The 25,330-nt window shown below is 43.1% G+C and overlaps 1 protein-coding gene across 1 annotated transcript in view; it reads left to right on the plus strand.

Moving 5' to 3' along the window:
• Positions 1–25,330, plus strand: part of ASPM (assembly factor for spindle microtubules) — a 2,279,206-nt gene that overhangs the window by 1,765,889 nt on the left and 487,987 nt on the right. Inside the window, exon 25 of the mRNA XM_044080257.1 lies at positions 21,279–21,470. Coding sequence (XP_043936192.1) covers positions 21,279–21,470 — 192 coding nt within the window. The remainder of the gene's footprint in view (positions 1–21,278; positions 21,471–25,330) is intronic.

Below are 25,330 nucleotides of genomic sequence, written 5' to 3' on the forward strand. Positions count from 1 at the left end.
GACCGAATCAAAGTTGGCTAAGTACCCCGTTGGGGATTATTTTGTTTTTCTTGCCTCAGTATTTAACCGGATGTCAGAAAAAGTGAATAACTGTATTTCTTGTGGGAAACAGATACCTCATAGGGATTATCATACTTTGTGTATACCTTGTTTAGGGCCTGAGCACGACGTTGTTGGATGCCGCTCTTGTGCTAGATTTAACAAACGCACTATTAAGAGAAGGTTAGACTGTGCCAGGTTAGTGTTTGGGAAGCGTTGTAATTATAAAATGCCGTCGGATGCTCCGGCGCTTCGCCAAAAAGCGCAAGGACAAAGCAGCAAAGCCTAGAGGGAAGAACCGACAGTCCCAGACGTCGGTTCTTTGGAAGGCTCAGTGGAGCCGGAGGTTCTGCCAGTTGTTTCTTTGGAGTCTCAGGGAGAGACTTTACTGTTACAGGATGTATCCTCTCAGGAAGTAGGCCAGGCTGAGGGGCTTCTCAGGTGGCTGTTCTTCCCTCTCTTCCTAAGGTGGTTAGAGCCTGCCCTTCTGTTTCCAAGACTTCTTTGAGAGGCAGGCCAAGTGTAGCTTCAGTGGGGGTTTCTCCTAGTGCTTCAGGGTCTTTGCCTAAGAAACATATGCTTAAAATGGCAGAGGATTTGATTACTATGATAAGAGGTTCTATGCCCCCTCCTGATAAGAGGCCTAGGGTGGAACCTGAGTTTGAGAGTTTTGAGCAATGTTCGAGGCTTCTGAGTCTTGACTGAAGACTTGCAGGAGTATCCTCCTTATTCTGATTCTGATGTGGATGATTCTACTCCTTCGCTTCCCCTCCTGAGGATTTTTCATTTTCAGAGACTCTGCATTCCATGAGGGAACATTTTAAATGGGAAGGTCAAGATTTCTCTGATTCCAGGAAAAGGCTTAGGCAATTCTTGTTTTTACCCCAGCATAGGCCTTTAGCTATACCTCCTGTTCTGAATGTGGTGGAAGATGTTTTTGCAGAGGCTTCCCTGAATCCTGATTCTTTGCCTCCTGCCCCAGTTAAACCGGATAGGTATTATAGGGTGCCTGAAGCTCATAAGTATCTTTTAAGAGTCCTAGGGCAGACCCGGAAACTGTCTCTCAGGGGCCTAAAGGTGTGAAGGCCTCAGTTGTTAAAAATCCTGTCCCTCCTGATAAAGAGGCAAGGGCTTTGGATAGATGGGGAAAGAAAGTGTATACTTCTTCCACTTTAGCCATGAGGGCGTTGAATTGTCAGTTTCACATGTTAAAATATCAGAATTATCTCCTTTCACAACTGAAATCTAAGGTGGATGCTCTGGCGGAAGGTATTGAGTGTAAAGAGTTGCAGGATTTAGTTCATGTGTCTGAACAGGTGGGTAAACATTCCTTGCAGTGTGGTTTTGATGCTGTGCAGGCCTCCTCGAGGGTGGCTGCCACTGGTTCTGTTCTTCGTAGGCACGCCTGGTTGAGAGATCAGAATTTAGCTGAGCATGTTAAAACGAGGATTTTGGATGCTCCTTTACAGTCTGATGTGTTGTTTGGTTCACCTGTGGAAGCAGTCTTAAAGAAAATGGAGGACAAGGCTAAGTCTATGCAAACTGTTAAGGATTTTTGCAGGTGCAGCCTCCAAGTTTAGTAGAAATTGGCCTTCTAAGGGATGGACTTATCCTGCTTATGATTCCCAGTCTAGGGGTAGGTCTAGACGTGGTAGGGGCAGAGCTCAGGGTTCCTTTAGGCCTAGGACAGGGAGTTCCCTGCTCAGACTTCTAGTGAGGGCAGGGGTCAGTCCTTTCGTAAGCAGACCCAATGACCTGCCTTTCCAGCTGCCAGTTCATTCTCGCCTGGCAGCACCTTTGGGAGGAAGGCTGTCTCTTTTCAAAGAAAATTGGGATTTAATTACCCAAGACAGATGGGTTCTGGATATCATTCACCACGGTTACAGGTTTTATTTCCATACCTTGCCTCCTTTCAAAGGCATGCCAGACATTCCTCCTCTACAAAGAACAGAGGCTCACAAGCAAATTTCTCTGTTGCTCCAAATAGGGGCCATTCAGCCAGTTCCTGTACCAGAAAGAGGCCTAGGATTTTATTCTCGCCTGTTCCTAGTACCGAAGAAGGGGAACACGTGGAGACCAATTTTGGATTTATCTATCCTCAACACTTATCTGGACATTCCCAAGTTCAAAATGTTGACGTTACAACAGCTTTTACCTCTGCTGGGCAAAGATCACTGGATGGTAACTTTAGATCTCAAGGAAGCTTACCTTCATGTGCCTATAAGACTAACTTGCAGGAAGTATCTGCGTTTCGAGCTGGAAATTCTCATTATCAGTTCTCTGCATTGCCCTTTGGCTTATCTACTGCCCAGAGTATTCACAAAGGTTCTGGCTCCAGTGATAGCTTACTTCAGGCTAAAAGGAATTCAAATCTATCCTTACTTGGACGATTGCCTGATTCTGGCTCAAGAAAAGGAAGATCTTCTACAGCATTTGGAATATGTCATAGCAGTGCTAAGATGCCTAGGGTATTCTGTGAACGAAATAAAGTCCAGTCTAGTACCCTCTCAAGACATGTGCTTTCTGGGTGTGAGACTGAATACAGCAGCCCAGATGGCCTTTTTAACCCCGGACAAACAAAAGAATCTTTCCAATTACTTCCATCACCTATCTCTTCAGTCTGGGCTGACTGCAAGGACAGTCCTTCAAGCCTTAGGGTTCATGGCATCTTGTATTCTGGTGCTTCCCAATGCCAAACTGCATATGAGGAAGCTGCAATGGTATCTCAAAATGTATGGACACAGCACTGCCAGGATTTGGACACTGTCATTCAAATAATACCTTGCATTCAAAAGGAATTTTTGTGGTGGGCTCAGGAATGTCACCTAAACAAGGGACTCTCTGTGACCCGGCCAGAGGCGAGTCAGATTCTAACGACAGATGCCTCAGACATTGCTTGGGGAGCTCATCTAAATGGAAAGTGGATACAAGACAAGTGGCCTGCCAGACTACAGCATCTACATATCAACATGAAAGAGATGTTAGCAGTCCAGTTTGCATTAATGGCTTTCAAGGAATTACTTCTTCCAGGGCAGGTGTTGATTCTAACAGACAACACAACTGTCATGTGGTACATCAACAAACAAGGGGAACACATTCTTACCCATTGTGCAGGCAAGCAATGATTTTATGGGAGACTGCGCTCAGCTTGCAACTAACTCTTCAGGCAAGGTTTCTGCCGGGAGCACAGAACTCCTTAGCAGATGTGTTAAGCAGACAAATCATGGATCCCCACGAGTGGAAACTGGATCTTCATGTATTTCAAAAATTGACAGTGTCATGGGGAACTCCAGACATAGATCTGTTCGCTTCTCCACTAAACCACCAGCTGCCAAAGTTTTGCACAAAGAGGTTTCATCACACAGCTTGGGAAGTGGATGCTCTTTCTTTCAGTTGGAAAAATCTTCATGTGTATGCGTTTCCACCTCTGCCTCTTCTTCCAAAGGTGCTTCTAAAGGTCAGACAAGACAAGCCAAGGATGATTTTAATAGCTCCAGATTGGCCTCGCAGCACTGGTACCCATTACTGAGGAGTCTGGTAAGGAAGCCTCCATGGCCTTTACCTTTGATTCCACACCTGTTGTCTCAGAGGGACGGTCATCTGCTCAATGTCAAGCTTCACTCTCTTCATCTAACAGCCTGGCATATTCTGTTTTGAAAGACAGCAGGTCTCAACTTCCTCAACAAGTTTAAATGTGATTATGGAAGCCAGAAGACCTAGTACAAGGAAAGTGTACGCAGAAAAATGGAAGAGATTTTTATTTTGGAGTGCAGCAAACAATTTGGAGATTTCTGAGCCTAATTTGAGTGTGGCTCTTCAATATCTTACTGAGTTATTGGACAAAGGTTTGTCTTTCTCTTCCATTAAGATTCATGCTGCAGCAATTTCAGCTCACTATGATTGTGACCCACCATTGTTTTCGCATCCTTTGTTCAAGCAATTTCTTAGAGGGGCAAAGAATATAAGACCCCACGTAGAGCTCCTACTCCTGCTTGGGATCTCAATTTTGTGTTGGAGAAACTTACTCTACAACCTTTTGAGCCTCGGCTACTGCTGAATTGAAATACTTGTCATGGAAGACTGCTTTTTTGTTGGCCATTACTTCTGCAAGAAGGGTTTCTGAGTTGCAGGCCCTTATGGCAGTGGAGCCTTTTTTGATTTTTCATAAGGATAGGGTATCTTTACGTACTAATCCTTCCTTTATGCCTAAGGTGGTTTCTAGTGTGGCTTTAAACCAAACTATTCATTTGCCTACTTTTTATGCAGAACCCCTAAATAAAGGGGAAAAGATTTTGCACACTTTAGATGTACACAGGCAATTGCGTTATTATTTGAGCAGGACTAAGGATTTTAGGCAGTCTCAGCAGTTGTTTGTTTCTTTTGCTTTGAGTTCACAGGGCAAGCCTGTGTCAAAACAAACTATTTCTAGGTGGATTGGGTGTTGCATTGCATTTTGTTATTCCCATCATGGCAAGGAGATTCCAGCTGGGATTAGGCCTCATTCCACTAGGGCTACTGCCACTTCAACAGCATTTCTAAGGGGGGTGGCAACTAAGGATATTTTGGAGGCAGCTACTTGGAGTTCAGTGCATACTTTCTCTAAGCATTATCACCTTCCTCTCTACTCTAAGTCTAGGGCTGGTTTTGCCACAGCTATTTTGCAAGGCATGTTGTCAGTTCCTGCTTCCTTATGATTTGCCAGCCTCCCTTACCTCTGCTTTGGGATTCTACCCAATAGTTAGGACTGCAGCAATGTGGAATGAAGAACATAGTACAGTTTTGTACCTACCATAAATGTAGATGTTCGAGGATCCACATTGCTGCAGTCCAATTTACCCTCCCTCCTTCACCTCTGTGTTTAGGGGTGGTTGTGTAGGTGAGGTTGTCTTCTGCTAATTTTGTATATATTGTACATATTTTTGGTGCAGGTATGTTTGGAGTTTTTGGGTTTTGGCCTTATCTTTTCAGGGTCTTCTGACATCTGGGGCAAGAAAAGACTGAGGATATGACGTCGGTCATGCGCATTAGTACCCTGACGTACTGACGTCAGTCTAATGCGCCCTGACCGACGTCAGCCATATACTTTGGTATTCGGGCCGACTGGACAGCGGACTACCCAATAGTTAGGACTGCAGCAATGTGGATCCTCGAACATCTACATTTATGGTAGGTACAAAACTGTACTTTTTGGTGTTACTGGCTGACAAAATGCTGAAAAGAATCTTCTGTTCAGAGAGTTGCTTAGGCATAAATAGGACTAACTTAGTTTTTGGGTTGGCAATAAGAAGGCGGTGGCTAGAGTTTTTCTTGCAGTATCTGTAAGGAATCCATTGATACTATAAAGGTTGATATGGTTGATTTTATGCAGAGGATGATAGTTATGTTTGTAGATAATTTTGTGAGTTATGACTAGCTGAGTGTATGTTGGGTAGTACTACAGTTCATTCCATTTTAGTAGCTTTAGAGCCAAGTGCTGGTTAGACTTCTAAGAAGATTTGCTGTAAGTTTTACTACTTTATTATAACTTTGTTCTAGTTTAATTTAGTTTATTCTTCTGAGCAGTAATTTGGAGAATAGTAAGAATAGGTGAGGCATATAGAATTGAGGGAAGTAGATATATAGAGGCAGTTTTTTTTTTCTGGCAGAGTCTGTGAGATAAGGTTTGGCCTATACAGGTAGCAGAGTATTTAACTACTTGTTGCGTATGTTGGTCAAATTTCAGTTTGTCATCTGTGGTTACTCTTAGTAGCCTTGTATGAATCACTAGTTCAGTTTTGGTGTTACTGGCTGACAAAATGCTGAAAAGAATCTTCTGTCCAGAGAGTTGCTTAGGCATAAATAGGACTAACTTAGTTTTTGGGTTGGCAATAAGAAGGCGGTGGCTAGAGATTTTCTTGCAGTATCTGTAAGGAATCCATTGATACTATAAAGGTTGATATGGTTGATTTTATGCAGAGGATGATAGTTATGTTTATAGATAATTTTGTGAGTTATGACTAGCTGAGTGTATGTTGGGTAGTACTACAGTTCATTCCATTTTAGTAGCTTTAGAGCCAAGTGCTGGTTAGACTTCTAAGAAGATTTGCTGTAAGTTTTACTACTTTGTTATAACTTTGTTCTAGTTTAATTTAGTTTATTCTTCTGAGCAGTAATTTGGAGAATAGTAAGAATAGGTGAGGCATATAGAATTGAGGGAAGTAGATATATAGAGGCAGTTTTTTTTTTCTGGCAGAGTCTGTGAGATAAGGTTTTTCCTATACAGGTAGCAGAGTATTTAACTACTTGTTGCATATGTTGGTCAAATTTCAGTTTGTCATCTGTGGTTACTCTTAGTAGCCTTGTATGAATCACCAGTTCAGTTTTGGTGTTACTGGCTGACAAAATGCTGAAAAGAATCTTCTGTCCAGAGAGTTGCTTAGGCATAAATAGGACTAACTTAGTTTTTGGGTTTAGGAGTAGTTGAGAGTTATCTTACCAGTCTTCAATGGATGAGAAAAACGTGGGTGATCTGTGGAAATTTAGCTAGGTCCTGGGCAGAACAGATGAGTAGAATTATCTGTGTACTGGTCTGTTTGGATGCTTTATGAAGGTCATTCATGAAAATGTTAAATAATGAGGCACCAGGAATAGATCCTTGGTGGATGTCTATGGATAGGAAAGATGAGGCAAATTTATTTTCCATTGTACTGCTTTTTTGCCTAATAAAAAGATAACTATGAAACCGTGAGAGTGGTGATTCTGCAATGGTCACAAAAAGGAGACAAAACTATGTAACCTACATTTCTGTTGAAGTTCAGTTCACAGCATTAGTAAAACTAAGGATGACAGTAGTTGGTACTATAATGGGACAAAAACTGTACAGAGTTGGGGAGAGGAGGTTATTGTTGGTGAGGTATTTGAGTTTGTGAGTGAATGCATTTCTTCCTAACTTCAGCTAAATGAGATAGAATTGCAATAGGGTATAGGTGGAGAAATTGGTGCGTTTTCCGGCTTGATGTAGGGGTAGTATGAAGGACTCTTTCTAGAGAACCAGAGCATAGTCTTCTTTGATTGGTTAATGAGGATAGAAACTGGGTAGGCTATAGTATCAATAGCAGTTTTGACATACTCTTCTGTTTATCTGGAGCTGCTGAGGTAGGTTTTTAGGTAGGAACAAGCTTCTTGATGGTAGTGTGTGGAAAGAGAAGTTAATAGGGTGGCTATCTAGCTGTGGAGTAACTAGGAAAGCAGAGGAGGGTAACATCATTGATTTAAGAGACTACTGTTTCAGTAAAGTGAGAGTTTAACTAAAGCAGTGCTAACATTGTGATTTGATGTTGATGAGTTTGGTTGATTAGCTTGACCAGAGTGTATGAGTTTTTGTTTCATATGTATTTTGAAGTGTAGTTTGGCAAGCTTTCTTGTGTTCAACATGGCATTTAGAACAAGTTGAAAGGTCTCTTAAAATGTATTTGAAATATAAATATATATATATATATATATATATATATATATATATATATATATATATATATATATATGTATACACAAAATATTATCATTATTATTATTTGGTGTGGGGGATTCTTTTTCTTTGTACATATTTTCTAGGCTTTGTCCCTCTGCAGCATGATTTATTCCAAATACCATAATGCTGGCTTAGCTTCAACTCTGTCATGTTCATTAAAGCTATTTTGAAATAGTCTGTTAAATTCAGAGATGATTTCATCTAATAGGAGTGTTTTAAGAACATTCCAATTGTATTGGATTCAAGCTGTTGATGAAAGCTTCTTGTGGATAGCAGAAGGGTTGTGCACTTGGTTGTAATCGGGATGATCTGATGCTGTCCGTGTCATTATCCATCACAGATGGGTCTTGTATCTGACCTCGGATCCGAGCCGGCAACTGTCCAACAGATCCAAAGCTGTAGCTCCTCCCCTTCCCATAATTCCCTGCTATCCTCTACTCCTCAGATCTGGTTTGCCATGGAAACGCTTGGATGCGATTTTCAGAGCTCTAGCTGCAATCAGTTAAGTGCTTTCTTTTTGGGGTTATTCTTGATTCCATATTTCTTTTTAGTGCTTTACAAGTCGTTTTTGGGTAGTTCTTGTACTTTCTCTGTAGTTTAACAGTGTCCCCTTACTGTCTAGTTATTCTAGTCAGCTGTATTTTCTGTGGGGTTCCCCGCCCTTTTTCCCCCATGGGCTTTTTTCTTCCTCTAGTTAGTTAGCTTAAAAAAATTAGTACCTTTCCTTAGTGTATCTAGTTCTCTTTTGGGGGGGGGGGTCCCTTTTTTTTTTTTTTAGTTAAATTTGCCTAGTGTGCAGTTGCTAACTTGTGTGTGCATGTGTGTCTTGGTACACATGACTGACAAACCCTCTGGGTTCAACAGATGCTTCTCTGGCAGTTGGAAGATGCCATGTCCTGATTCACACGGTGAGTGTCTTTATTGGTTAGGAGTGGCTCACCTGGAGGTTGAATGCGACATTTGTGCTGCATTTAACCCCAGGGCCCTCGTGGCGCGATGTAATAAACTGCTGCTGAAGAACTTGGCTCAGGGCGGTCCTTTGCCTTCGGACTGCCCATCCAAGACCTCTCAGGAGTCTGATGCCCCCCTCTCCCTTCAGGGGGTCTTCCTCTTTGCACTCTAAGAAGCCAAGGCTCACAGATTGTAGATCCAAGAATCTGAGCCCAGCCTCTTCTGCTCCAGATCCGAGATCCACCTTTCTGTGAGCCTCGGCTCAGGCTCTCAGATCCAAGACTTCCTTGGAGCGGAGGTCTTTGTATCCGAGTAGATGCAAGCCGTCCCCAGAGCTGACCAGCTTGTCAGATCTGTTGGGCACTCCCATCAAGTCTCCAGATCCTACCAGATCGTCGAATCTAATAGACCTGCCGGACCTATAATTATTGTCATTTCCCCGTGTAGGCAGTCTGATCTGGTTCATACAAGCAGATCCCCTTCCCGGTTCCTCAGGGCTTCGGGATCCAGGGTCGTATCTCCTGCTAGGTCAGGTCATTCCTCAGCTTCATCCAGGTCCTCCAGAAGTCTCCTCCCCTCGGACATGGATAGGATGAGGAGGAGCTTTCTGAAGGCCCAAATAAAGTTGGGCTTGCTTTTGTCCCCTGCCCTACCAGCTAGGGGACCTTCCCCATCGACAGGACTCGATTCTCTTCTTCCAATCCATCAGGGTTTTGAATATCAGAAACAGGAAAATTCCAACGAGAGGCTGACTGGGTCGGGTATTCCTCCTTTCTTAATTCCGTCTGGGTCCCTGGCTGGCTCTGTTTTGCTGCCCTCAGATCAGGGCGCTTTGCCCCCGAGGGGTCGGTGTGAGTTTGTTGGGGGTGGGTTCAGGCCCAGAGCTTTAGGACCATTTTGTTACCCTGGGAGCTTCAGCACTGGACAGCTCTGGACTGATATCGTCAGGGGTCGTCAGTGCTGTGTTGGGGTCACTTCCTGTGTGGCCCTAGCCATGGGAGATGGGAGAGGTGCTTTATCCAGCCAATTGGCCTTCCAGGTGGTAGAGAGGACCTTCTCCAGTATGGCAGTTACCTCTCCTTCTCTAGGTCCCCCTCCACCCTTTCCTGTACTTTGGGTACTGAGGCCTCATCAGTCCATCCAGTGTTAGCCCTCCCTCGAGCACCTTCAGAAGGGCACTGCCCCACTTGGGGTACCCATCCCTTCCGAGTCCTCCCCTGAGCCCGCAATGGAGGAACCCTTTCGGAAGAGGTTGTGCAAGAGGAAGCAACTTGGCCTCCCCCAGACAGTCCCTCCCTGAGGGCATGGAGTTTGAGGAGGGAGACGGGCCCCCCAGACTCCCGCCTGAGGAGGTCTATTTTGGGGACATCCTTGAAATTCTTAAGCAGAAAGGTGGGTGGTCTTCCCCATCCCCATCTACAGAGGAGTCCGTGTTCCTGTAGGCCTTCAGGATGGGCCCATCTTATTCCTGGGTTCCCCCCTGCTGACAAGCTGGTGGATCTTATCGCCAGCAGGGCTCGGAAGGAACCGGACACAGTGGAACTAGTGCTTAAGAAGAGCTCACAAATTCCTTAGTCCCACTAAAGACAGACCCTTTTGGTGTAAAGGAATTCCTGTTGATGCTATCATTGTGGCCGCTGATTCTAAGAAGGAGATAATGGAGTAAAGCTCCATGGTCCATCCTCCAAACAGGGAGTCCCAGGTGATGGACCATTTTGGGAAGTGGGTTTTTGCCTCGGCTGCTTTTGGACTGAGAGCAACCAATTATTTGGCCCATTTTACCCAGCTTCAGGGGGATTTGGTTTTGAAGCTTGATACTTCCTTTACAGAATTGTTGTCTCAGGAGAATCTTAAGCTAGTCTCTCTGAAGCTTTCTACTCTTACTTCCCTGGCTAATGCATCACTGAGGTTGCTCTCCGTTCTGGAGGAGGCCACCTCGCGAGCGGCTGGCACCGATATTGCCATAAACCCTTTAAGGCGTCCTATATCAGTGCTGCCTTTGACAGCTCCACTTTGGTCCGTCTGTTAAGGAGACCTTAACCTGTAGTGAGCAGAAAGGTAAGATGCTTTCTGCTGTTGGGATCAAATTTACTACTCCCCAACGGTCCTTCTCTAAGGCTCAGAGGGGAAGTAAGAAACTATATTTCTGGAGGACTCATCTTCCTTTCAGGATGCTCCCCAGGAATCTTCTTCCACAAGCCGGGGCAGGAGATTCAGTGGTAGACTCTGCCCCAGGGGCGGAGAAGGGTCCACAGACCCAGGGCTCTTGAGAACCCTTCCCGTAAAAGCTCTTTCAGCGTTCCTGAAGCGCTGCCTGGCTCTCCTATCCTGGAGGTGGTCTGAGGTTGTCTCTCCCTGCACCCACTAGCCTGGACAAGTCTCACCTCCGATCAGTGGGTGCTAAGAATCATTTCCAGGGTTATTTTATTCCCTTTTTCCAGCCCCCTCCAATTTGAAAAATTCTCCCAGATGTTCCACCTGCCAAGGGAGTTGGCCTACATCAAGGTGCAAGACCGCCTTCAAAAAAGAGCCAGCCAAGAAGTCCCAACAGGACAACGAGGGTCTGGAACTTACTCCTGCTACTTTTTGTTGCCAGCGAAGACCAGGTGCCTGCGTCTGATCCTGGACCACAGCAAGCTGAAGTTATCCATCAAGAAGTCCAAGTTCCGAATGGTCGCTATACAGTCCATTTTGCCCCTCTTATGCAAGGATGAATGGATGTGCTCTGTGGATCTCAAGGACCCATACTATCACATAAAGATTGACAGACACTCCAGGAGACGTTTACACTTCCAAATAGGAGCCGATCATCACCAGTTCAGAGCCCTGCCCTTTGGAGTCACTACAGCCCCTGGGTGTTTACCAAATCCATGGCAGTGGTGGCAGCTTATCTCCGGCTGTAGGGTTTCCAGGTCTTTCTGTATCTGGACGATTGGCTCTTCACAGCCCCCACAAGGCATTGACTATCAGTGGCCACCAAGTACACCCTCGGTCTTTTCCAAAATCTGGGCATCACTCTAAATTTTCCCAAATCCAACCTTGTTCCACACCAGACTCTGGAGTTCATTGGGATCATTTGAAAACTACAGCACTGCCTCCACCCAAGATTCAACTCATTCAAAATCAGGTTTCTGTCTTGCTGGAGCTACAATGACCCTCAGCTCATTTGTTTCTCCAGCCATTAGGTTCTATGGCAGCTGCCATCCAATTAGTTCCCCTTGCCAGGTAACACATGTGGGTGCTACAATGGACCCTGGCAGTCCAGTGGTCCATTCTGACTCAGCCCATGTTCTTGACAATGAAATTGATTCAGGTATGCAGAAATCACCTCACTTGGTGGCTTCATTCTCACGGTCTTCACCTAGGCAGGCCATTTTTGTCTTCCCCAGCCCAAGGCCACAGTGACCACTGATGCCTCCCTGTTGGAGTGGGAGGGGCATTTTCAGGGTAGGATGGTTCAAGGCAGTTGGTCCCCTTAGAGATGAAATTGCATATAAATGTCCTGGAGAGCAGTTCTCCTCGTGTTGCAAGCCTTTCAGGACCGTCTCTGTCTAGGAACCATTGCAATTCAGATGGACAACATGGCAGTTGTCTGGCATCTCATCAAGCAAGGGGGAAGGAACATGGTCTTATCCTCTGTGCAGAGAGGCCATGAGAGTGTGGGAATGGGCGATGTCATCCAGGCACTTTCTTGCAACTCACATATTCAGGAGTTCCAACGTGTTGGCCGACAAATTCAGCAGGTCCACCTTGAGTCTTCACAAGTGGTCCCTGAATCCATCAGTGGCAAGGCAAGTTTTTGACCATTGGGGTCAACCATGCTGTGATCTTTTTGCTTCCTCAGTCAACCACAAATGGAGTATGTCACTTCACCCTGATCCCCCCCCTCGAAGAGTTACCCAGGGATGCTGTTTGCGATTGGCCTACAGGTCTCCACTAAGCTTACCCTCATATTCCCCTGATAACCAAAGTCTTACAGAAACTTGTCGCCTGGAAACATCTCTCATCCTTATTGCCCCCCTTCTGGCCTCATCAGGTATGGTTTTCCTTCCTAAGGTCTCATCTTCGGTATCCATTCTGGATACTAGCTCCCGTTCCGGATATCATTTCTTACCCTCGGGGGCTTCCACTTCCCAGTCTATGGACCCTTTGTCTAATTGCATGGTTTCTCTAGTTCAAGAAATTTTTTCTCAGTCCAGGCTTCCTTCCCTGGTTAAGAGCGTTATTTTGGCTTCTCAAAAGCCGTCCACTAAGACGCTATATTCCAGTAAATGGGCATGGTTTTCCAGTTGGGTCAACCAAAGGAATCTAAATCTCTTTTCTGCCCCTATTCCTGACATTTTACTATTCTTATCGTCCCTTTTTCAGGATGGGGCAAGTTTCTCTGCCATTTCAATTTTCCATGTAAGTGATGTGCCAAACATTTCTTCCAAGTTGTGCAAAGCCTTTCTGAAAGGAGTATTTCTTCTTAGACCTCCTATTAAAGATCCATCTCCTCCATGAGATTTGACCTTGGTGCTGCAGTCCTTGGCACAAAAACCTTTTGAACTAGCTGGCTCTTGTGACCCTATATTTATGCCCTGGAAGACTGTATTTTTCGTAGCTGTTACTTCTGCCAAAAGGGTTTCGGAACTCCAGGCTCTGTGCATTAATCTGGCGTTTTTGATCTTTCATGAGGATAAGGGTGTCTCTTAGAACAAATTTGTCCTTTCTCCCGAAAGTGGCTTCCAAGACGAATCTCAACTAGTCTATTCAGCTAACGGCATTTTTTTCCTAATAAAGGAGAGTATATATTGCATTGTCTTGACGTCCACAGGCAATTGCATTTTTATTTAAAAAGGACTGAGGAATTTAGGAAGTCGGATCAACTTTTTGTGGCATTCTCTCGGAACAGAAAAGGTCAGGCTGTTTCCAAAGTGACCATTTTCAGGTGGATCACTGATTGTATTTCTTATGTTTATGAGCTTAGGAATTGCCCAGACCGGTGAAGGCCCACTCCACCATGTCTATTGCAACATCTTCTGCTTTCTTGGCCAGGCTTTCCCTGGATGAGATTTGTGCTGCTGCGACTTGATCTAATCCTCGCACTTTCATTTCTCAGTACAAATTGGGCTTAGTTTACAGGAACAGGGCTTCCTTTGGTTCCTCCATACTCTGGTATATCTTTCCTTGAGGCCACCCAGGGTACATAGATGCTGGGGACTCTGACCCATCTGTGCTGAATAATGACACGGATAGCATCAGATAAAGACTTGTGTACTTACCATAATTTGGCATCTGTGCTATCCAGTGTCATTATTCATCACATTCCCATTCTCCTGCCCCCTTCCTTCTGAGGGTACTGGTGAGCTGGAATGGTTGGATATGTAGGAATATTTTTGTCTTCTCCAAATTCCAAGGTGTTTCCTTTCCCTTAGCAAACTCAATCTGGGAAGGGGAGGCACTAGAGCTCTGGATCTGTCTGACAGTTGCTGGCTCAGATCCAAGACCTATCTGTGATGAATAATGACATTGGATAGCACAGATGACAAGTTATGGTAAGTACATAACTCGTTTTTAAGTATAAGTTTCCGTATTTGACAGTAAAGATTGGGAGATCATAAATTAGAGTATCGAGTATGGTACCAGAGGAAATAATTTTGTTGGGAGAGGAAGTGATGTTCCAATCAAATGTTTCCATATTGCGATCTTTGTTGCACCTAGTGGGAGATGAAGCAAGAAGAAAGCCATATAGATCTATGGCATTAGAGGATGGAGTTGTGAAGACAGTCAATCAAAGTTTGTCACCCAGCATGACTATCCCCCCCCCCCCCCCAAACACCTTTATTGAATTACCACTCGTGACATAGGCAAATCTGCATTCATATAAAAGTAATTAAACTATATTAACATAACAAACATTATACTTCACGTATATTGCTATATATCATATAACATAAGCAATATTACATAAATTATTCAAGTCTTGATTTTTTTTTTTTTTTTTTTTAACAAGACACATCTTCATGAAACCATCATTTACTACACAGGCAATCATACATTTATATAAATGAAAATAAACCACACCAACACAATCCTAGTCACAAGCATTTTACATCACAAACCATACTGACACATTCCCAGTTGCAAACATTATACATCACTTATAATCTACCCAATCTTTACTCTCAAACATTACATAGCTCACTTGAGTCCTGCTGCCTTTTAGGCCTCATTCCTCCCTTGTATGTATTGTTCCCACAATTCCTATGTAGTTTGCTCCTACCCTTTTCTAAAGATCACAATTCCAGTTGTTACTTATTCACTACTTTCAGTATAGTTGGTTTAGATTTTGATTTCCATTTTCTAGTAATTGCTTTTTTTGGCGGCCACCATTAGTAGACGCAGCAAGGCCTTACCATGTCTATGCAATTCTGATTCTGTGCCATAGCTCAGAAAAATCATCTCCCAAGTCAGTCCAATCTGCTCACCCAGCATTTCTGACAGAGCTGTGTGCAGGGAATCGCTAAAGTCTTCCAGCTCATTACACTCCCAAAAAACGTTTCCAGCCACCTTTTTCTTGCCCATCACACTTTCAACACTTGCCATCCATCTGAGGAAAAAATTGTTTGGAGTCTACTTGGGGTATAAAAATACCTATGTAAACACTTTCAGGCAAATATCCCAAATGTTCTAGATTTTGTTGCATATTTGGGAGATATACATATAGCCTCCCATTTGCTCTTTTTGAATTGATTATCCACTCTCTCTTCCCAGTCCTAAGCTCCTCTGATTGATTCTTATAACTATCATGCAGTATTTTATATGCTTTTCTAACTATTCCTTGTTTAATGGCAGCTTCTGTTCTAAATTCTATTAAAAACTCTACCAGTGCTGGTCTTTCATTCAGGAGTCCCCTATTTCTTTCTCTTTGCCTATACCCTGATATCAATCCTTGATAGGGAAGGCAATCTCTAACCTGAAGTCCAAATAAATTATTGGGGTCTTCCCTTTCTATTACCTTTGCCTTTCTAGTTATTTGCTCCCAATATCTTGGTTCCTTTGCCAGTTTTCTCCAATAAATTCCAGCCCCCTATTGCCTATTATCTGTATCCCTGACCACAGTCATCCCTATCGGCAAAATCTCTTTTCTCCATTCTTGTGCTGGTTTGGTTCTTAGAACACTCCCTGCTGTTTTATGAATATAGTACTCTGCGTGATTTTTGTTGCTCTCCTTAAGAGTCTATATCCAAAATCCCAATCTCCTTATTTCTTGAGCTCCCTTCCTGTATCATCATCATCCCTTTCCACTTGGAATTGTAGTTTTGTACTTGTGCTATGTACCACAACCTTAACTGTGTTGCTGTAAAATACCCCCTCAAATTGGGTATTCCTAACCTGCCTTGTTCTACTGGAAGAATCAGCTTATCCCACTTAATCCTTGCTGTCTTTCCCTCCCAGATAAAAACCCTTCATCTCTTTTTTAATTGCTATCCACAGCCTTTCCTCTTTTTGATACAAATATGCCTGACTTGTGATAAGACTAAAGGGACCAAAAACATTTTAATGGCTTGTATCTTAGTATCCATATCCATGTAACAAAGCTTCCAGTTTCTCAATTTTTGTATTATCTTCTGTTTCCTCTCTTCCCACATATCCTTAGCTGCCACAACATAGTCATTTCTAATCCATACTACTCTAAATGCTTCATTTTATCATATCCCCATAAATATAGATATTGTTGGGTCAATAAATGTGTGGGTACATAATGTATCTCTATTGCATTTATTTTAGCTTCTTTAATTTTGTATCCCGAGAAGATATGAAACTGTCTTAAAATGTTCCACAACTCTGTAATGTCCCTTTCTGGTTTTGTCATGTATAAAATATCATCTGCAAATAGAGACAGCTTTTCCTGACTACCATACCAATTATATCCTTGAATTTCTGAATCCCATGTTTTCTTTGCCAGTAGTTCTAAATATAATGCAAACAACAAAGAGGAAAGTGGACAACCCTGCCTGGTTCCTCTACTCAAGCAGAAATTATTGGAGAGGACCTCAGCCACCTTAATTAGCGCCTCAGATCCCTGATATATTCTTCTAGTCAACCTTATAATTGTATCAGCGAAAGCAAATGCTTCCATTGCCCTGCTCATGAAGTCCCAGTCTACTCTGTGTCCTTTGCTTTCTCTGCATCAAGACCCACCAATAAAAGTGGTATTTTCTTACATTCTGCTTCCCTCTAGATCATTAGCGTTCTATTAATATTGCCAAATGTTTGCCTCCCCGCCACAAAACCACACTGAGCCATATCTATCACATTTGGTATCACTTTTGCCATTATAGACATAAACATTTTATAATCATGGTTTACTATTGAAATGGGCCTGTATGAAGCTGGATCCAGTGGATCTTTACTTTCTTTAGGTATTAACATTACCACTACCTTCTTCCAGGATGCTGGTACTTCTCTTAAAATATTATTAAACAAAACCTTCCACATATTTATCAGTTTTTCCCCTTCTAATTTCCAAACTGACACAGGAATATCATCTATTCCTGGGGACTTTCTTGTAGATTGGTTATACATAGCCATTTTTATTTCATCCCTTCCTATCCTGTTAGTAATTGAGGCTCATCTACCTCTAACCTGGGCATATTTAATTCTTCCATAAACATTTCCCTTTGTACCTTTTTTGATTTCCATATTTCTCTGCTTTATACAAACTTTCATAAAATATCCAAAATATTTCTAATATGTCTAACAGGGTCACTTGTTTTCTTCCTTCTTATAGGCTTCCTAAGCTTGGTGACAGCATTTTCCCACTTTCTGTTGCCTGAGTTGTTGTGCTAAATGTTTTTGTGCTCTAAAATTATCAAAAAACAGTTGCTTAACAGCAGTCTTTCTAAACTTGTCATATTGTCGAAGTAATACTTTAACTTTAGCTTGGTGACAGCATTTTCCCACTTTCTGTTGCCTGAGTTGTTGTGCTAAATGTGTTTGTGCTCTAAAATTATCAAAAAACAGTTGCTTAACAGCAGTCTTTCTAAACTTGTCATATTGTCGAAGTAATACTTTAACATTTGTCAGTCCCCCTAAATAATTCTTGTTATTATTTAACTATATCTCCCTTTCTGTTATTTCCACCCTAGTTTTAAACTCCACATTAATTTTATCCCACTCCCTAGTTATGTTTTCAGATGAAAATTCTGTCTTCTGTAGTAGCTCCTGAATTAATTCCAAAACCCATTCCTTGAATTCTTCTTTTTAACCAATAGGAGGGAAAGTGCCAACATCTCATTTTTATTTCATTACCTTGTGTTTTTATTTTAGTTATTATTGGCACATGATCTGAAATGGTTTGAGTGTGTTTCAAGACCTTCAATTAAGCTCACATGTTCCTGTGAGATATAAAATCTGTCTAGCCTAGCCCAGTTTTTGTAGCTCCGTGAGTAATATGTAAATTCATTCTGAACTCCTAGTACTGAATTCACATCTTCCTTGCCAAACATTTTCATAAATTTCTTCAAAAACCTACACTCCTTTGTTATATTTTCCCTTCTAGGCCCCCCCAGACACATCTTCACTGTTGCAAACCAAATTCCAGTCTCCACCTGTAAATAATATTCCTTGCTGAAAGCTGATCATTTTTCCCAGAATTTTCTTAAGCTCCATTGTAGCACTTTTAAGGGGGGTGTAAATGCATGCCGGTGTAATTCTTCTCCTGTAGCCAGTAGCCGCATAGTACTACATATCTTCCATTATTATCTTTTTTTTCTTCTTCTATCACTGTTGGAGCTTCTCTTGCAATTAATATAAGTACCCCTCTTTTCCTTTGCCCCAGATGTTCCACTGAATAACCATCCTGAAAACCTTTCTTTATCAAATTCAGATGTTCAGTTCTTTTCATGTGCATCTCCTGTAGCATAGCTATTTGCACTGTACATTTTTTTATATAATTCACTACTCCTTTTTTTATGTTTATCTGTAAGACCATTCAGATTGAAAGCCATTACAGAAAGCATCATTTTTTTATATAGTTATTGCCACCTTTTATATATAACTGCTTTTTTGTTAAATGTATAGTTCCAACTTTTATGTTAAATGTATATATTGTTTGGCAGAGTGGTCTTTTATGCAGTTGTTTCTTGTCATATCCACTTGTGTCTATGCCATATCTTACATAACTTTTTGTTCTTTGTAAAGTCCTCAAACAGAACAAACAAACAAACCCTCTCATAACCCTCCTAAAGCTATTAACTTAACACACAAAACTATTTACATCTTCAAATATTGACATTTTTGCTTCCTAATAAGAACATGCATTCTGAGTTGATAGCTACACAGACAGGCTAAATTTAACCAAAAAGAAAGGTTAGTCATGCTAACACAACTGCTGATTGGTTTTGCCTTTATAGCTCTCCCAGCTAGGACGACCCCTGAATGTTTTCAAAGAACAGTAACTACCTTGGGAAAGCCCCTGAATGCTTTCAGAGAACATTATCTACGTTGAGAAAACCCCTGAATGCTTCCTGAGAACATTATCTTTTAGCCAAGTTCTCTTTTTTCCTCCAGCCAATCACACTCCACCAGATTGTAGCTAGTTTCTCTTCATCAGATTGTTTCCATGGAGACATGAGAACCAGGCAGCTAGTTTCTCTTTTTCCGATTGTTTCCATGGAAACATGAAGACCAGCTGCAGAATTGTTACTGAGCTTACCTGTATTTGATAGAAAAAAAAAACTTGTAATATTCAATGTTCTTTTTCGTTTACTTGTTTTCTCTTAACACTTGTTAATAAATCAACCGAAGGTCTTTAATGCCATCATTTCCCCATGCAAGAATGAGAAAAAACACAATCTGTTTTCTTGTGCTTTTTAACCAGGCTTTTTTACCCATTGTAGTACCTACATTTCTTAAAACTGAGCAAGAAGAGAAGGAGAAAAATAAACAGCAGCACCTGTTTACAGTCCCCATTACACTTCAAAATAATTGAAAACACTTTATAGCATGTGAAGAAAATCATGTGTCACAAAATTGGTACTATTTAAAGAAAAAAAATGTATTTAACAGTTAACCTTCTTCCTTTCTTCCTCCTCTTGCCCTCCCCAAAGCACTTTTCTGAACGTTAATCACATGAAGTAGGGCATATGCTTTAGAGTCCTCCACAAGTCCAACAAACTGTGAAAAAGTTCAATATTTCCAGATTTTGTAGTTCGGTCATATTTCAAAAATATAATTATTGCATTGTAATCACTTGTTACTGGTTTTATTACTGTTAATCTCCGAAATCCTTTCTCTGCTTTATTTCCAACATACTCTCGATTCTTCTAGTCAACTCTTGTGCTCCCTTCTTTCTCTCTAACATTTTCCGTTGAAACAGTGGAAAAGGTTTCAAAGGTACAAGTGTCTCTGTGGTCTTTATTACCAGAAGAACAAGAAACAGAATCTCCATCTGTTTCACAGTTCTCTTTTTGTTGGGCAGACTTTTGTATTTCCTCCTAAGCATGTAATTCATCAAAAAAATATGTTTGTCCCACCAGGAAAGTATAACTTGAAGACAGCTGGGTACAGAAGTTTGAATCTCACACCTACATCTTGATATTCCCTGAACAGTGGAATAAATTTGCTCCTCTTCTGTCTGATGTACAATGAGTAATCATTCTCCACAAACACACTGCTGTCTCCCACGTTTAGTACTTTGTCCTTCTGTCACAATTTTGTTAGAATCAACTTCTCTTGCTGGTAAGATTGCATCTTTACTATTAAAGGTCTAGGTTTCTTTCTTATAGCCAGGTTTGGAGCATGCACACAATGTATCCTTTCGACTAACAACAACTGCTGTGGAATACCAGTCCAGTTGCTTATTTATGGTTTCATAAAATTAATGCAGTGTCTTCCTTCTAGCTTCTCTGGTATAGCTGAAAATCTCAGGTTTTCCCTACATGCTCTGCCCTCTAATTGTATTATTTTTAAACATCTTTTCCTGAGCAGTCTCATATTCGCCTATCCTTTTCTTTATTTCGACATCTGACTTTTGCAGCTTTATCATCTCATCTGAATATCTGCGTAAAGCTTCTTCCATTTTTCCAGCCATTTGTTGTGTGTGTTGCTGCACTCTGTCGTGTTTTGTTTATTTTAACCAGGTCTGTATGCACTTGTATCTTCCTGTAGGTTACTGGAAGTTGTGTCTGAAGGTTGCATTGCTTTTTGTTGAATAGCTGCAGAACTCTCCCCAGTCAGTTTTTTTCCTCACTTTATGTAGCTGATTTTTTTCCAGGTTTTCTGTATTTCTTCATTTCCGGCATCCAGGCAGTGCAATTACTAACCAGTTACAGAAATTTAACCATAAATGCAAGTCCGTTGACTTTTTCTGCTGAGCTTCTGTTTTCAAACTGGGATAGAGAGAAACAAGCTGTTACTCATTGTGCAGCCATCTTGGAAGTCCCAGCATGACTATTTCTTGAGAGATAGTAGAGAGCCAAGGGAATATATATTATTGCCAGAAGGTATGTAAATTTCTGTGATGCATATGCTCTTAAGGTTATTAAGTATGACAAAGAAAAGAATTTCTGAAATTGAGAAAGAGGGTAGGGGGAGTTCTAGAGAATTTTATAGATTATTTTTAACTCCAGTGACTTTTTTATTTTCATGATAAATGACAGAGATCACTCTCATACAAATGTTGTACATGTAAACTGTAACTGTAGCAAGCAAATGTATAGATTTTGCAAATCATAAACTACAAGTAAAATTCAGAAAGGTTTATGCTGTGTAAACCTGAGAATGTTTCTTTCAGAGATTGTTCAGGGCCGGGCTACAGCAGAGAAGATTTCAGCAGGAGAGACTTTGTATTGTAAGATTACAACGAAGACTGAGAGCATTCCTGGCTCGTCGGAATAAAGCGGCTACTACAATTCAAAGCGCTGTACGCCAATTCTTATTCAGGAAACAACAAAGAAAAGTGCAGAATGGTGTTATGAAGATCCAGGTAATTAGTTTACTTGAAAAGGTCTAAGTAAGCAAATAGTTGTAAGTGCCAGAATTTTCAAACAAAATGTAAACCTCCATATTTAGTACTCAGATAAATGTTCATAGGTAATTCAGCACTGTTTCAAAAGGGCTGATCAGTCAAAAAAATATATGATGTAATGGGATCCTATCTCGCCTACATTCACAACATATGGGTTCGGAGCCGATCCATCGGCTCCGACTCGGCAACTAATACACTAGCACGAAGTCTCTCATTGGCTGGGCTACTCCCTATCCCAGGATGCACTACACCTGCTTCCCCAGATCTCGTTTGCCGCTTAACAAGCTGGACGTGGTCTCGACTTGGCTGGAGCTAAGTGGTTATTTTTACCTTATTGGTCCTTGACCTAGGGAATTTTTGTCCATATTAACCAAACAGCTGTTTTAACAGCTATTTCTTGCTATTTCTGATTGTTTTTTTGTTGAGTGCTTGTTTCCAGAAATTTAATTTGTTCAGTCGGGCAAGGCCCGTTTAAGTTAGAGGGCCTTTGCCCTACCTTTGAGTGCTAATTGTTTTTTATTAACTTTTGGTTATTTTTTTTTTTTCGGGCAAAGCCCGTTTAAATTAGAGGGCTTTGGGCCGTTTAACTGGTTTAAATTGTTGTGAGGTAAACTTTCACCAGTACTCGCGCCAGTGTGTCTCGCGCTTTTCAGTTGGCGCTTTTTGTGTATAGTGCTATACTTGTTGTGGTAGAGTAGTATTTCCTTAGAGTTTGTACTTGTTGTGGCCTGTATCATGTCTAAGGAACAAAAGTCAGGTTTTAAAAAATGCACTCGGTGCAAATATAAAATGTCCATTACAGACAGTCATTCAGTATGTGTTTATTGTTTGGGGCCGAAACATCTGCAAGAGACTTGTAGCGTCTGTCATGCGTTCTCATCTAGAGTTCTTCAAGAACGCAAGAACAAATTAATATTGAAAGGGCTTATCAAGCCTTCTTTTGAGGAAGCCTTAGATCTTCCTGTTGCTTCCAAAGAAAAGATCGTCGGCTCCGACAAGTCCGTCGGAGCCGACTTCTAAAAGACAAAATTGACCTCTTCTTCCTCGGCTCCACTGACTTCGGGCCGAGGGTCGAAGAGTCTGCCTCGATACCTCCTACTTCGGCTCCATTGCCTTCGGAGCCGCAAGTTGGAGTATCGAGAGGTGAATCACCTCCATCGGTTCCAATGGCTTCGGAGCCGGTGGAAGTGTGCAGCTCAGACTCTTCCCCCTCGGCTCCGAAGAAGGCTCCTTCGGTGCCGATGGTGGTCCATGCGGTGGTGGAGTCGGCGCCGATAGCATTGGAGCCGTTTCGGAGCCGGTCCCCTTCTCTCTCGGAGCCGAGAGGAAAGTCTTCTCGATTGTCTACCTCCTCTAAATCATCGAGACTTTCAGATTCGGACCTGGATAGGGTTTTACAGAGGCTATTCCAATCTCCAGTATTTACTAAATTGGTCTCGGCTCCAGCACAGTTAGCTTCGGAGCCGATCCCCCCTCCAACACATTCGATTCCTCCTCCAACCTCCTCGGAGCTGTTGGAGTCGGTGGTGGTGGAGCAAAGCGGAGCCATACGGTCGGAGCAGAGACCCCTTCGAGGTCTCGGCTCCGACTGTGCTTCCTACCCTGTCCTCCGGTTCAGGGTTTGGTACTGCGACCTCTTCAGCCGGGCCCGAGGGAACACTTTGGGACTGGGTGCTTGATGCCTAGTCTTCCTCGGAGCATCGGCTGCTGGAATTCCCAGTGCCATCGTGGCCTCTAGACCAGTGACCTCCTTGGATTCTGGAGGTCCGGCCTTTGAGGCCATGAGGAGCGCTGGCCATGCCTTTGCCGGTTCAGCAAGATTCTACCTCACCGTCCCTAGATTTGGAGACTGGTGCCTCTGTTGTGTTGCAGCCCCGGCAGCGGGCCCCAGGGCCTGAGGATACCCCCATCGGGGTTCCCTTCTTCGGTGGTCCGTCCGAAACTGCTTCGGACGAACCCCCACGGAAGAAATTGTGTAAGAGGAAGCACGTAGACTCCCAAGATGAGTCTGTTACATCGGATACTGACCTCGATGACGCAGAAGGGTCCCCCAAATCATCTTCGGATGATATCTCCTTCTCAGATATCTTGGAGATGCTGAGACAGAGAGGTGACTGGCAAGCCAAAACCCCTTCAGCTGAGGAGTCAGTCTTCCTCAAGGCCTTAGGGGCCCAGCCTTCCGCCTCCTGGGTGTCTCCGCCCTTCGATGAACTCCTTGATTTGGTTTCTCGAAGGGCGTGGGAACACCCTGATTCTGTGGAACCGGTGCCTGCGAGGCCCAATAAATTTGTCAGCCCCCAGAAGGAGTTTCTCACAAAGGGTGTGCCTGTAGATGCTTTGGTGGTGGCTTCTGCCACACAGCAGGACGTGGCAGAGGCTTCGACGTCTATTCATCCTCCTAATAAGGATTCTAGGAGCATGGATAGGTACGGGAAGCGTACCCTCTCTTCAGCGGCCTTTGCCTTACGGTCACTGAACTACTTATGTCATTTTACGAGGCTCCAAAGGGATCTTCTCAAAGAGCTAAATGACTCTCTTGTTGGTAACCTACCTGAGGCGCTGGTCCCTACTGTTGGCGCACAGATGACTACCCTCTTTTCTATTGTTAACTCGTCCATGAGGCTCATTTCATATGCAGCCGAAGGGGCGAGTAGAGCAGCGGGAACAGGCGTTGCCCTCAGGAGACAAGCCTGGTTACGCTTGTGTTCATTTGCGGAGGCCTTCAAGTCTTCCTTCGCCGACGCCCCCTTTGATGGGTCATCTTTGTTTGGACCCAAGGTGAAGGACACACTAACTCGGTGCGAGCAGGAGGGCAAGACTTTGACTGCCGTTTTTTCCGCTCCTTCTAGGCCTTACCCCAAGGCTGGGAGAGGAGGGAAAATGTGGTTTAGAAAATCTCAGAAGTCTTTCCCTACTCCACCCAGTGATTCCCCCTCCAGAGGCGGGGGGGGGGGTTTGGAAGACGCCGCCCCAGAGGTGGCAGAGGCCCCCGTAACTCTGGAGACCGCGATTCCTTTCGTGGTTCTTCATACAACCAGCGTTCCTGAGTTGTTGCCCGACTGTGCAACTCCGGAGCCAGTCAGGGGTCACTTTGCGGCGCACCCACAAGCTTGGGAATCCATAACAAGCGATCAGTGGGTGCTTCGCATTACCGGAGGATATATCATCCCTTCAACAAATCCCCCCCTTCTTTAAGGGAAATCCCGGACGTACCACCCAGTCAGCGGGATCAGGCAGCATTAGAGGTTTCAAAGCTGCTAGAAAAAAGAGCCATCCAGCCTGTCCCCATCGATCAGATCGGATCAGGAACTTACTCAAAATTATTTTTGGTACCAAAAAAGACAGGGGACTTCAGGCCCATTTTGGACCTCAGTTCATTGAATCGTTTCGTAAAGAAGTCCAAATTCCGAATGGTCACTCTTCAATCTATTCTTCCTTTGCTGGAAAAAGATGCATGGATGTGCTCCATAGATCTCCAGGACGCTTACTATCACATTCCTATAGCTCAAGAGTCCAGGAGACATTTACGCTTCCGCCTCAGAGTCAGTCATTTCCAATTCCGAGCACTGCCCTTTGGTCTCACCACAGCCCCAGGGTGTTCACCAAGTGTCTGGCAGTGGTAACTGCTCACCTGAGAAGTCTGGGATTCCAGGTGTTTCCTTATCTAGACGACTGGCTCCTTACTGCCACCTCCGAGCATCTACTACTCCAAGCGCTCAGAGCCACGTTCACCTTGGGCCGTTTCTTGGGGATCACGTTCAATTTGCAAAAATCTGTACTACAGCCATCTCAGCGTATTACTTTCATAGGCGCAGACT

Source organism: Protopterus annectens, chromosome 8.part0 (genome assembly GCF_019279795.1).
Source record: "Protopterus annectens isolate FY-2018-M chromosome 8.part0, PAN1.0, whole genome shotgun sequence".
NCBI classification, from domain to species: Eukaryota; Metazoa; Chordata; order Ceratodontiformes; family Protopteridae; genus Protopterus; species Protopterus annectens.